A 13756-nucleotide genomic window follows, 5' to 3' on the forward strand; every position below is an offset into this window, starting at 1 on the left:
TCCCTAGTTGCCAATCAAACGATGATTCCCTAGGCTAATCAAATGATGATTCCCTAGGCTAATCAAACGATGATTCCCTAGTTGCTAATCAAACGATGATTCCCTAGTTGCCAATCAAACGATGATTCCCTAGCTGCCAATCAAACGATGATTCCCTAGTTGCCAATCAAATGATGATTCCCTAGTTGCCAATCAATCATAAGAACATAAGAACATAAGAAAGTTTACAAACGAGAGGAGGCCATTCGGCCCATCTTGCTCATTTGGTTGTTAGTAGCTTATTGATCCCAAAATCTCTTCAAGCAGCTTCTTGAAGGATCCCAGGGTGTCAGCTTCAACAACATTACTGGGGAGTTGATTCCAGACCCTCACAATTCTCTGTGTAAAAAAGTGCCTCCTATTTTCTGTTCTGAATGCCCCTTTGTCTAAACTCCATTTGTGACCCCTGGTCCTTGTTTCTTTTTTCAGGCTGAAAAAGTCCCTTGGGTCGACACTGTCAATACCTTTTAGAATTTTGAATGCTTGAATTAGGTCGCCACGTAGTCTTCTTTGTTCAAGACTGAACAGATTCAATTCTTTTAGCCTGTCTGCATATGACATGCCTTTTAAGCCCGGAATAATTCTGGTCGCTCTTCTTTGCACTCTTTCTAGAGCAGCAATATCTTTTTTATAGCGAGGTGACCAGAACTGCACACAATATTCAAGATGAGGTCTTACTAGCGCATGGTACAGTTTTAACATTACTTCCCTTGATTTAAATTCAACACTTTTCACAATGTATCCGAGCATCTTGTTAGCCTTTTTTATAGCTTCCCCACATTGTCTAGATAAAGACATTTCTGAGTCAACAAAAACTCCTAGGTCTTTTTCATAGATTCCTTCTCCAATTTCAGTATCTCCCATATGATACTTATAATGTACATTTTTATTTCCTGCATGCAGTACCTTACACTTTTCTCTATTAAATGTTATTTGCCATGTGTCTGCCCAGTTCTGAATCTTGTCTAGATTATTTTGAATGACCTTTGCTGCTGCAACAGTGTTTGCCACTCCTCCTACTTTTGTGTCGTCTGCAAATTTAACAAGTTTGCTTACTATACCAGAATCTAAATCATTAATGTAGATTAGGAATAGCAGAGGACCTAATACTGATCCCTGTGGTACACCGCTGGTTACCACACTCCATTCTGAGGTTTCTCCTCTAATCAGTACTTTCTGTTTTCTACATGTTAACCACTCCCTAATCCATGTACATGTGTTTCCTTGAATTCCAACTGCGTTCAGTTTGAGAATTCATCTTTTGTGCGGGACTTTGTCAAAAGCTTTCTGGAAATCTAAATAAACCATGTCATATGCTTTGCAATTATCCACTACTGGTGTTGCATCCTCAAAAAAATCAAGCAAGTTAGTTAGACACGATCTCCGTTTCCTAAAATCATGCTGACTGTCTCCCAGGACCCTGTTACCATACAGTTAATTTTCCATTTTGGATCTTATTATAGTTTCCATAAGTTTGCATATAATAGAAGTCAGGCTTACTGGTCTGTAGTTACCTGATTCAGTTTTGTTTCCCTTTTTGTGGATCGGTATGGATCGGTATTACGTTATTCGATGATTCCCTAGTTGCCAATCAAACGATGATTCTCTAGTTGCCAATCAAACAATGATTCTCTAGTTGTCAATCAAATGATGATTCCCTAGGCCAATCAAGCAATGATTCCCTAGTTGCCAATCAAACGATGATTCCCTAGTTGCCAATCAATCAATGATTCCCTAGTTGTCAATCAAACAATAATTCCCTAGTTGCCAATCAACGATGATTCCCTAGGAAAATCAAACGCTGATTCCCTAGTTGCCAATCAAATGATGATTCTCTAGTTGCCCATCAAGGTGTTTCTACTCTTAACAACATGATGCCTGATATTCCACAGCATCAAAATCCTAGAGTAGTTACAGTTCTGTTATCAATTCAACGCTTGTCTTCTTTCTATTCTTTCTATTCCTTTTTTCTATTGCTCATCCTTGTTAGACAGCTATTTGGTCTTCCAGCCTTGGGTTGGTCAATTATAGATTGACACTCACCTCTTCCAGGCTGCTGACCCTCCTCTACTCCCTTTCATTTCCTCTCTTCTCAACATCTCTCTACTCTCTGTCTCCTTTCCTTCTGATTTCAAACAGGCCTGCGTCACTCCCATCTTAAAAAACCAACCTTGATCCATCATCCCTCCAGAACTACCATCCTGTGTCCCTTCTTCCATTCCTCTCTAAAACCGTTGAGCGAGTGGTACATCGCCCGCTCCGTGCTTTCCAGGCAACACATTCTCTGCTCGACACCCTCCAATATGGTTTTCACTCCGGTTTTATTTTCTCTCATTTGAATTTGCTCTTACTACTGATTGTATTGTATTTTATAACTGCTATTATCTGTAATGTGATATTTTGTAATGTGATACTTTGTAACAGCTGTAGTCAAACTGGATAAGAGCATTCGCTAATAAATAAATAAATAAATAAATAAATAATAAATAATAATAATAATAATAATAATACACACAAAGAATAAGACACTTCGTACTGCCCTACTGCAATGTAACGTTTATTGTTTTAGATTGATAAATATGTGCTACTAAAAGGGACTGGTCTTACCTGGCGAAGAAGGAGGCAGCGGCGGAGGTCCCACTGGAGGGAACACTGGCGGGCACACTGGAGGTCCCACTGGAGGGCACACCGGCGGGCACACTGGAGACATAGGTGTTCTGTAAGCCGGAGAAGTTGTACAGAGAGGGCCTGTCTGCATTGTACCGGTTCAGAACAGCCTCGCTCAAGCCCTCCTGGCAGTTCTCAGTCACCACTTGAGAAATCTGCATGCAAACACAGCAGGGAGGAGTGAGGAGAGGCTTCCTGGGATAAAACTTCAGGGTTTTGGGATGGATCCCATGGAAACCCGAAGAAGATGGCACTATCAAGTAAAGTAGATTTAAAATCCTGCTTTAAAAAAAAAATACTTAACTGATTTATTTAATTTTTAAACAGCTGAGTTTTTTGTTTGTGAACTTGTTTTTAGAATATCTTCTGTGTTATATTTGCAAGCATAGAGTAGAGAATGAATCAAACACAGTATTTAATCCATTATCAAATTAGGTAATGTTATTAATATGTTATTATTAAGCAGATTTCATTCAACTATGAAACAAAATTAGTTCATTCTATAGGGTGATGCAAAACTTTTCGCCACAGCTATACATACTGTATATTGATTGCAATGTCATGCACCCCATGTGATCACATCACTCTCCTCTGAGCTCATTGCAATGTCATGCACCCCATGTGTTCACATCACTCTCCTCTGAGCTATTGCAATGTCATGCACCCCATGTGCTCACATCAGTCTCCTCTGAGCTCATTGCAATGTCATGCACCCCATGTGTTCACATCAGTCTCCTCTGAGCTCACTGCAATGTCATGCACCCCATGTGTTCACATCACTCTCCTCTGAGCTCATTGCAATGTCATGCACCCCATGTGTTCACATCACTCTCCTCTGAGCTCATTGCAATGTCATGCACCCCATGTGATCACATCACTCTCCTCTGAGCTCACTGCAATGTCATGCACCCCATGTGTTCACATCACTCTCCTCTGAGATCATTGCAATGTCATGCACCCCATGTGATCACATCACTCTCCTCTGAGCTCATTGCAATGTCATGCACCCCATGTGATCACATCACTCTCCTCTGAGATCATTGCAATGTCATGCACCCCATGTGTTCACATCAGTCTCCTCTGAGCTCATTGCAATGTCATGCACCCCATGTGTTCACATCACTCTCCTCTGAGATCATTGCAATGTCATGCACCCCATGTGTTCACATCAGTCTCCTCTGAGCTCACTGCAATGTCATGCACCCCATGTGTTCACATCACTCTCCTCTGAGCTATTGCAATGTCATGCACCCCATGTGTTCACATCAGTCTCCTCTGAGCTCATTGCAATGTCATGCACCCCATGTGATCACATCACTCTCCTCTGAGCTCACTGCAATGTCATGCACCCCATGTGATCACATCACTCTCCTCTGAGCTCATTGCAATGTCATGCACCCCATGTGTTCACATCAGTCTCCTCTGAGCTCATTGCAATGTCATGCACCCCATGTGTTCACATCACTCTCCTCTGAGCTCATTGCAATGTCATGCACCCCATGTGTTCACATCACTCTCCTCTGAGCTCATTGCAATGTCATGCACCCTATGTGTTCACATCACTCTCCTCTGAGCTCATTGCAATGTCATGCACCCCATGTGTTCACATCAGTCTCCTCTGAGCTCATTGCAATGTCATGCACCCCATGTGTTCACATCACTCTCCTCTGAGCTCATTGCAATGTCATGCACCCCATGTGATCACATCACTCTCCTCTGAGCTCATTGCAATGTCATGCACCCCATGTGATCACATCACTCTCCTCTGAGCTCATTGCAATGTTATGTACCCCATGTGTTCACATCACTCTCCTCTGAGCTCATTGCAATGTCATGCACCCCAGGGCACAAGAAGTGCCCATTAATTTTGTGCCAATCATTTTGTGTGTTTGTAAAAATACCCCATGCCCTTCTGGTATTCATCACTATGCAGACCTCCTACACAGCGATGAATGCCTAGCTCTTCCAGACACTTACAACAGCACATATGAATGAAAGGTACTTTAAAAAAATGAGTAGTATATACAAATTCTTTAGCAGCAACCATTGTGTACTAGAGACAGCACGATCTATTTGTAGCACATATTAAAAATACTAAATATGTCCAGTATGGATTTTTAAACACTCCTACACATTGTAACATATCAGGTGTATTCTTGTGAAACAGACAGTCAGTATAGTTGAAATTGGTAATTACTAACCTCAGCTTGTCTGTATCAATATAATATAATATAATTTTGAGTAAAATGTCATGTAAGAAAGTGTGATTCGAGTGATTCAGCACTCAGAGTTGTACAAAGTCTGGAAAACCACAGCTGATGAGAGTTAGTCTTTCTGGGCGGGCGGCTCTTTAATCCTCATCTTCATTTAAACTTGGGCTCAGGCTCAGGTCTAATAATAGCTGCCATTTCTGAGTGACAGCCACGCTCACAAACAAATAAGGATGCAGCCTAGGGGAGGGGTGGGGGTGTTTATGAGGAATGGAGGCCACTGAGGGCTCTTCCACTTCTCCATGCGTCTGAGGACAGCAGCAACTGTCAAGGCTGTCAAGATGTACGTTATGTTATCTAAGGGCTTGTTTAAAATGCACACTGCAGGAATATGCGTCGAGGCATGGCTGTTCTGTTTCAGACTGGTCTCAGGAGGCACAGGGAGGCAGACTGTGAAAATATATTTGCATGATTATTTGTTGCTACCTTAAATACTGTATGAAAACACACTGCTTGAGTTTGCTGGAGCGGAAAGATTACAAAAGAACAGCCAAGAGTGGACCCAAGTACTGCATATATAAAAATAGATTACATCACATTGCAAGCTTGTGAAGGAAAAAACATATACAATTTATAAATGTTTAAATATATTGTACCAATCATATAAGGATTTAACCAAACCTAATTTGAATCTTTCTCACAAAATCTCTGATGAACTGGGGGACGTTTGAAGGTCTGCTCTCAGGGTAGGTTGCCTGTCTTCTGTTAAACCTCCATTTTCAACAAAAGGACAATTGGGTGAAAAGGACCCCCCCTGATGTTCTTGAATTCAAAGAGACTCCCAGCTGTGAGCACAAGCTACTTTATTGTTCTGAGTAACTAAACTGGTCTAGTAGACAATCAGTCTCTCTTTGCACTGCACTTCAAAGACTCAATGTGTATTGAAGATATGTGTAACCACTCAAATATGGAGAGGGCAGAGCCATCTGGTTTGCCAGGCTTTGTCTAGAGGAAATGGGAGTAACTATGGATCTAGTAAAATGATTTACAGGTAATTCCTATCAGATCTGAGTGCATCTCTAATGTAGAGGTAATTCCTATCAGATCTGAGTGTATCTCTGATATACAGGTAAGTTCTATCAAGTACGAGACTAGGGCGTGTGAACTATGCACCAGCTGTAGAGTCACTTACAACAACATCTCACCTGAAAGACAGAGGACAAGGAGGTTAAGTGACTTGCTCAGGGTCACACATGAGTCAGTGGCTGAACTGGGATTTGAACCAGGGCCCTCCTGCTTATAAGCCTGTTTCTTTAACCCCTGGACCACACAAGATATATGTAATTAGAAGTAATTCCTATAAGATCTGAGTGCATCTCTGGCACACAGGTAAGGTGCAGGAACTAAGAGGAGCTGGAATACATTTCTCACTCAAAATTAAGAGTGAGACCAAAGCAAAGAGACAAGCGTGTTGTCTGAAGCAGTAAAGACATGTGTGAGTCTGGAGGAGGAGAGAATAGAAATCAGGGGCTTTGAACACTTGTTTTCTACAATGCTGTATTAAAAAGCTCAGGATCTCCAGCTTGAATAAAACAGCTGATTCAAATCAGAAGTGCCAGGAATCATCAATAAACACTACCGAAGCTGTGCCAAGAATCATCAATAAACAATGCTGAAGCTGTGCCAAGAATCTTCAATAAACACTGCTGAAGCTGTGCCAAGAATCTTCAATAAACACTGCTGAAGCTGTGCCAAGAATCATCAATAAACACTGCTGAAGTTGTGCCAAGAATCATCAATAAACACTGCTGAAGCTGTGCCAGGAATCATCAATAAACACTGCTGAAGCTGTGCCAGGAATCATCAATAAACACTGCTGAAGCTGTGTGAAAAGCAGCTCTTAAAAGAACCACTAATTAAATGTTGACAAAACTAATATATATTTTGTGGCAGGGTCTTTAGCATGTCTATACACACTGTATTCATTATTATACTATAAACTACAGTATTAGTGGGCATGTCCAGGGACCTGGTTACAAGCCCTTTTCTTTAACCACTGGACCACGCAGCCTGTTGACAGTATTTGACATGCACCGCCCCCATGTGACTCTGTTGTGTGCAACATGGTAGACATTGGAAGTATTCCAGCCACTAATGTAGGAAATAAGATTGACAATGAAGACATTCTGTTAATTTTTTCTTTCTCTTTTTATGTCATCAGTTTGCAGAGACATGCATCAATGAGATGTTGTACCAGAATCAATGTACTGTCATTCAAAGATTGAGGCACAGTTCGCAATGGTGGTGCAAGTCAGCAGACACTCTGGCCTACTGCTCCAAAATATGCTTCAAAAAACATGAAACCAGAAACACAGGGAACGAGCTAGTCTGGGAATCTGTATTATAAAAGAATGACATTAGGCATGGACCTGGGTCGAAGTAATGAGATCTGAAGAACGTAATGTGTCTAACGACAGACCATTTGCTTCCCTCCCACCGGTCTTCATGTAAATAAGGAGAATGACCTTTTACAAATAAGGAGGCGAATGCTGTACCATGACACCTACACTTCTGAAAAACATATATTTAGGGAAGCCTAGCTACAATACAAATGTCATTCCAAACTGAGGCTTTCTTTAACACATAGTGCTTCAGCAGCAGTGCATGTGGTAGCAGGCAGTGCTTGTTTTAACACACAGTGCTTCAGCAGCAGAGCATGTGGTAGCAGGCAGTGCTTGTTTTAACACATGGTGCTTCAGCAGCAGTGCATGTGGTAGCAGGCAGTGCTTGTTTTAACACACGGTGCTTCAGCAGCAGTGCATGTGGTAGCAGGCAGTGCTTGTTTTAACACACGGTGCTTCAGCAGCAGTGCAAGTGGTAGCAGGCAGTGCTTGTTTTAACACACGGTGCTTCAGCAGTAGTGCATGTGGTAGCAGGCAGTGTTGTTTTAATACACAGTGCTTCAGCAGTAGTGCATGTGGTAGCAGGCAGTGTTGTTTTAATACACAGTGCTTCAGCAGCAGTGCATGTGGTAGCAGGCAGTGCTTGTTTTAACACACGGTGCTTCAGCAGCAGTGCATGTGATAGCAGGCAGTGCTTGTTTTAACACACAGTGCTTCAGTAGTAGTGCATGTGGTAGCAGGCAGTGTTGTTTTAATACACAGTGCTTCAGCAGCAGTGCATGTGGTAGCAGGCAGTGCTTGTTTTTAACACACAGTGTTTCAGCAGTAGTGCATGTGGTAGCAGGCAGTGCTTGTTTTAACACACGGTGTTTCAGCAGCAGTGCATGTGGTAGCAGGCAGTGCTTGTTTTAACACACGGTGCTTCAGCAGCAGTGCACGTGGTAGCAGGCAGTGCTTGTTTTTAACACACGGTGTTTCAGCAGCAGTGCACGTGGTAGCAGGCAGTGCTTGTTTTAACACACGGTGTTTCAGCAGCAGTGCACGTGGTAGCAGGCAGTGCTTGTTTTAACACACGGTGCTTCAGCAGCAGTGCACGTGGTAGCAGGCAGTGCTTGTTTTAACACACGGTGCTTCAGCAGCAGTGCACGTGGTAGCAGGCAGTGCTTGTTTTAACACACAGTGCTTCAGCAGCAGAGCATGTGGTAGCAGGCAGTGCTTGTTTTAACACACGGTGCTTCAGCAGCAGTGCATGTGGTAGCAGGCAGTGCTTGTTTTAACACACGGTGCTTCAGCAGCAGTGCATGTGGTAGCAGGCAGTGCTTGTTTTAACACACGGTGCTTCAGCAGCAGTGCAAGTGGTAGCAGGCAGTGCTTGTTTTAACACACGGTGCTTCAGCAGCAGTGCACGTGGTAGCAGGCAGTGCTTGTTTTAACACACGGTGCTTCAGCAGCAGTGCACGTGGTAGCAGGCAGTGCTTGTTTTAACACACGGTGCTTCAGCAGCAGTGCACGTGGTAGCAGGCAGTGCTTGTTTTAACACACGGTGCTTCAGCAGCAGTGCACGTGGTAGCAGGCAGTGCTTGTTTTAACACACGGTGCTTCAGCAGCAGTGCACGTGGTAGCAGGCAGTGCTTGTTTTAACACACGGTGCTTCAGCAGCAGTGCATGTGGTAGCAGGCAGTGCTTGTTTTAACACACGGTGCTTCAGCAGCAGTGCATGTGGTAGCAGGCAGTGCTTGTTTTAACACACGGTGCTTCAGCAGCAGTGCATGTGGTAGCAGGCAGTGCTTGTTTTAACACACGGTGCTTCAGCAGCAGTGCATGTGGTAGCAGGTAGTGCTTGTTTTAACACACGGTGCTTCAGCAGCAGTGCATGTGGTAGCAGGCAGTCCAGTGAAACTGCAGAGTTCACCTTGTCATTTAAAGAACCTGAGTCGGATCTGAAGCCAGTCCTAATCCTCACATCGAACCGCTGTCTGTTAATCATTAGTTGTTTAAAGCAGAAGATGTGAGCCAGCAAAATGAAAGATCTAACTGACATGTTTTACCTGTGTGTTTTCACGTGTGTGTGTGTGTGTGTGTGTGTGTGTGTGTGTGTGTGTGTGTGTGTGTGTGTGTGTATATATATACACACATAAATAATGAACAAGAAATTGCTAATTGATGAACTGAAAACGTCCTCTCCCCCTTCTTCAGATAGCATGGTAGGAATACCCAGGTGTATATACAGTATTATATGTACTCCTTATTAATTATCAACGTACTTTTTTGGGGCCTTTGCTTTACATATGAATTATGAGTAGGCCAGATCGATGATCGTTAAGTCTGTGGTGTGATGCTGTGATTATAAATTGTCTCCACTGTTGCATGTTTACAAGAATTACCAGTGGACTTTATTTCATGGAAGCATTATCATTTTTATGGCTTTGAAAAAGTACTTTACTCCGTTTCCACGCCTGACACTTAGAGAGGAATAAGAGTGCATCTCCACCCATCATTTATCTATGACACTGAATTGAGCTGAGCTGTAAAAACAGGCTTAATGAAGCTGCTGTACCCAGTGGTTTCTTGCAGTCCTGAAGAGAGGACTATACAAGCTGGAAGACAATCAAGACATGTTTTACACACTGTAACAAACTTGCTAACATTTAAGATACATTTAAAACAGTCAGCTAAAAAGGAAGTGGAAAGGTTGGAGCGGCTGCAGAAGCAACGAGGATGAAAGAGCTCAACCCTCATTATGGACAAAAGAATCATGGGCTTTTCAGAAAGCACACGTTTAATAAGATCATGCCAGGAGAAACGCCCAGTGCTGCACCACTCCCAATGAGATGAGCAGAGAAGACCTGCCATCTGTTGTGTAAAAAGAAAAAAGAAGCATTCATTTCACATTCTAACACTGGCTCAACCTTATAATGGGGGGGGGGGTTTATACATTACATCAAGCGCCTTCTGCTGCTCGAAGCACAGTCACACAACTTCAATTACCTAGTCCTGGCATTCACTTCTCACCATGCCACCCAATTAAACATGACTTCCAGTCACAGCACTACCTTCTGAATCTGCTTCGCTTTCTCAAGCAGCAATGCATTCCTAGGATTTCCAGCACAGCCTCTGGCATCTGAATGTTGAAAGGGCACGTCAACAATTATTTATTTTTTATCCAAAACATATGACTAGACTCATTAGGTCCTCATACAAACTGTTAACACAAGGAAATGTAACTGTTAACAGAAGGCAATAATCTTCCTATTGAGATAAATATCTTCACAACAGGGAATGTCAGTTGCCAGCTTCCTGGCACTGGTGTATCTCAAGGTGAACTTTAAGCACAGGCTACACTAGTATTGAAAACAGCAGGGTGGGGAATGAAAACCTGGCAATTGCTTTGCATTAGGGAAACAATTTGAAAGACTGAGGGGGTCATATTGAAGCTGTGCCGTGCCAGTAAATGTGCTGCAGTGGTACTCCAACATATCCAGCAGCAATAGCTTTCTTTTTAGTCACCAGTACAAACATATATCTACCAAGGAGGGACGCCGTGCATCCGTCAAGACCGCTCCCGAGTCAGTGCAGGGGTGGTAGCGGTGGGCTGGGCCGAAATACAATTGGGCATTTTTACAAAAAAAAAACGGGGTAAAAATGAATTGGCGACTACGACATTTTTAATTGTTGTTCGATGCAGAATCCAATGGGCTGCGTTCTATAAAAGTATCAGGCTATCAAGTATAGTTTTCTCAACTGTCTGCAGCTAGCCTAAAGTGATACACCCTAGTGACCTCATACATACTTAATCTAAGATAAAGTCAAATATGTGAAAACCCTGAAGAAACGTCTTCCCTGTAGTGGGAGACAGGGGCCCCTTCTTTATCAAGCCGACTGTGCTACTCGAGAAGGTGCAGGGAGGGTTGATGCATCAAAGCAGGTGATATGAGTGACTGCAATATTACAAACTGACTCCCTCCTTCTCATATACAGAGATTCATATCTACTCACTGATACTGTGCAATATTACAAGCTGACCCTATCTCCTTCTCATATACAGAGATTCATATCTACTCACTGATACTGTGCAATATTACAAGCTGACCCTATCTCCTTCTCATATACAGAGATTCATATCTACTTACTGATACTGTGCAATATTACAAGCTGACCCTATCTCCTTCTCATATACAGAGATTCATATCTACTCACTGATACTGTGCAATATTACAAACTGACCCCCTCCTTCTCATATACAGAGATTCATATCTACTCACTGATACTGTGCAATATTACAAGCTGACCCTATCTCCTTCTCATATACAGAGATTCATATCTACTCACTGATACTGAGCAATATTACAAGCTGACCCTATCTCCTTCTCATATACAGAGATTCATATCTACTCACTGATACTGTGCAATATTACAAGCTGACCCTATCTCCTTCTCATATACAGAGATTCATATCTACTCACTGATACTGTGCAATATTACAAACTCACCCTATCTCCTTCTCATATACAGAGATTCATATCTACTTACTGATACTGTGCAATATTACAAACTGACCCCCTCCTTCTCATATACAGAGATTCATATCTACTCACTGATACTGTGCAATATTACAAGCTGACCCTATCTCCTTCTCATATACAGAGATTCATATCTACTCACTGATACTGTGCAATATTACAAGCTGACCCTATCTCCTTCTCATATACAGAGATTCATATCTACTTACTGATACTGTGCAATATTACAAGCTGACCCTATCTCCTTCTCATATACAGAGATTCATATCTACTCACTGATACTGTGCAATATTACAAACTGACCCCATCTCCTTCTCATATACAGAGATTCATATCTACTTACTGATACTGTGCAATATTACAAGCTGACCCTATCTCCTTCTCATATACAGAGATTCATATCTACTCACTGATACTGTGCAATATTACAAACTGACCCTATCTCCTTCTCATATACAGAGATTCATATCTACTCACTGATACTGTGCAATATTACAAGCTGACCCTATCTCCTTCTCATATACAGAGATTCATATCTACTCACTGATACTGTGCAATATTACAAACTGACCCTATCTCCTTCTCATATACAGAGATTCATATCTACTCACTGATACTGTGCAATATTACAAGCTGACCCTATCTCCTTCTCATATACAGAGATTCATATCTACTCACTGATACTGTGCAATATTACAAACTGACCCTATCTCCTTCTCATATACAGAGATTCATATCTACTCACTGATACTGTGCAATATTACAAGCTGACCCTATCTCCTTCTCATATACAGAGATTCATATCTACTCACTGATACTGTGCAATATTACAAGCTGACCCTATCTCCTTCTCATATACAGAGATTCATATCTACTCACTGATACTGTGCAATATTACAAACTGACCCCCTCCTTCTCATATACAGAGATTCATATCTACTCACTGATACTGTGCAATATTACAAGCTGACCCTATCTCCTTCTCATATACAGAGATTCATATCTACTCACTGATACTGTGCAATATTACAAGCTGACCCTATCTCCTTCTCATATACAGAGATTCATATCTACTCACTGATACTGTGCAATATTACAAGCTGACCCTATCTCCTTCTCATATACAGAGATTCATATCTACTCACTGATACTGTGCAATATTACAAGCTGACCCTATCTCCTTCTCATATACAGAGATTCATATCTACTCACTGATACTGTGCAATATTACAAACTGACCCTATCTCCTTCTCATATACAGAGATTCATATCTACTCACTGATACTGTGCAATATTACAAACTGACCCCCTCCTTCTCATATACAGAGATTCATATCTACTCACTGATACTGTGCAATATTACAAACTGACCCTATCTCATTCTCATATACAGAGATTCATATCTACTCACTGATACTGTGCAATATTACAAACTGACCCTATCTCCTTCTCATATACAGAGATTCATATCTACTCACTGATACTGTGCAATATTACAAACTGACCCTATCTCCTTCTCATATACAAAGATTCATATCTACTCACTGATACTGTGCAATATTACAAACTGACCCTATCTCCTTCTCATATACAGAGATTCATATCTACTCACTGATACTGTGCAATATTACAAACTGACCCTATCTCCTTCTCATATACAGAGATTCATATCTACTCACTGATACTGTGCAATATTACAAACTGACCCCCTCCTTCTCATATACAGAGATTCATATCTACTCACTGATACTGTGCAATATTACAAACTGACCCCCTCCTTCTCATATACAGAGATTCATATCTACTCACTGATACTGTGCAATATTACAAGCTGACCCCCTCCTTCTCATACAGTATATGGAGAGTCATATCCACTCATTAGTGCAATGTTTTTTTCTCATTGTTTTTTTGACAGAAT

At 41.8% G+C, this 13756-nt stretch overlaps 1 protein-coding gene across 1 annotated transcript in view; it reads right to left on the bottom strand.

Annotated features, from left to right (window-relative positions):
• Positions 1-13756, bottom strand: part of LOC121315372 (kinesin-like protein KIF26B) — a 180388-nt gene that overhangs the window by 85875 nt on the left and 80757 nt on the right. The window contains exon 4 of the mRNA XM_041249397.1: positions 2647-2861. Within this exon, the coding sequence (XP_041105331.1) occupies positions 2647-2861 (215 nt within the window). The remainder of the gene's footprint in view (positions 1-2646; positions 2862-13756) is intronic.

This window comes from Polyodon spathula, chromosome 5, assembly GCF_017654505.1.
Source record: "Polyodon spathula isolate WHYD16114869_AA chromosome 5, ASM1765450v1, whole genome shotgun sequence".
NCBI classification, from domain to species: domain Eukaryota; kingdom Metazoa; phylum Chordata; class Actinopteri; order Acipenseriformes; family Polyodontidae; genus Polyodon; species Polyodon spathula.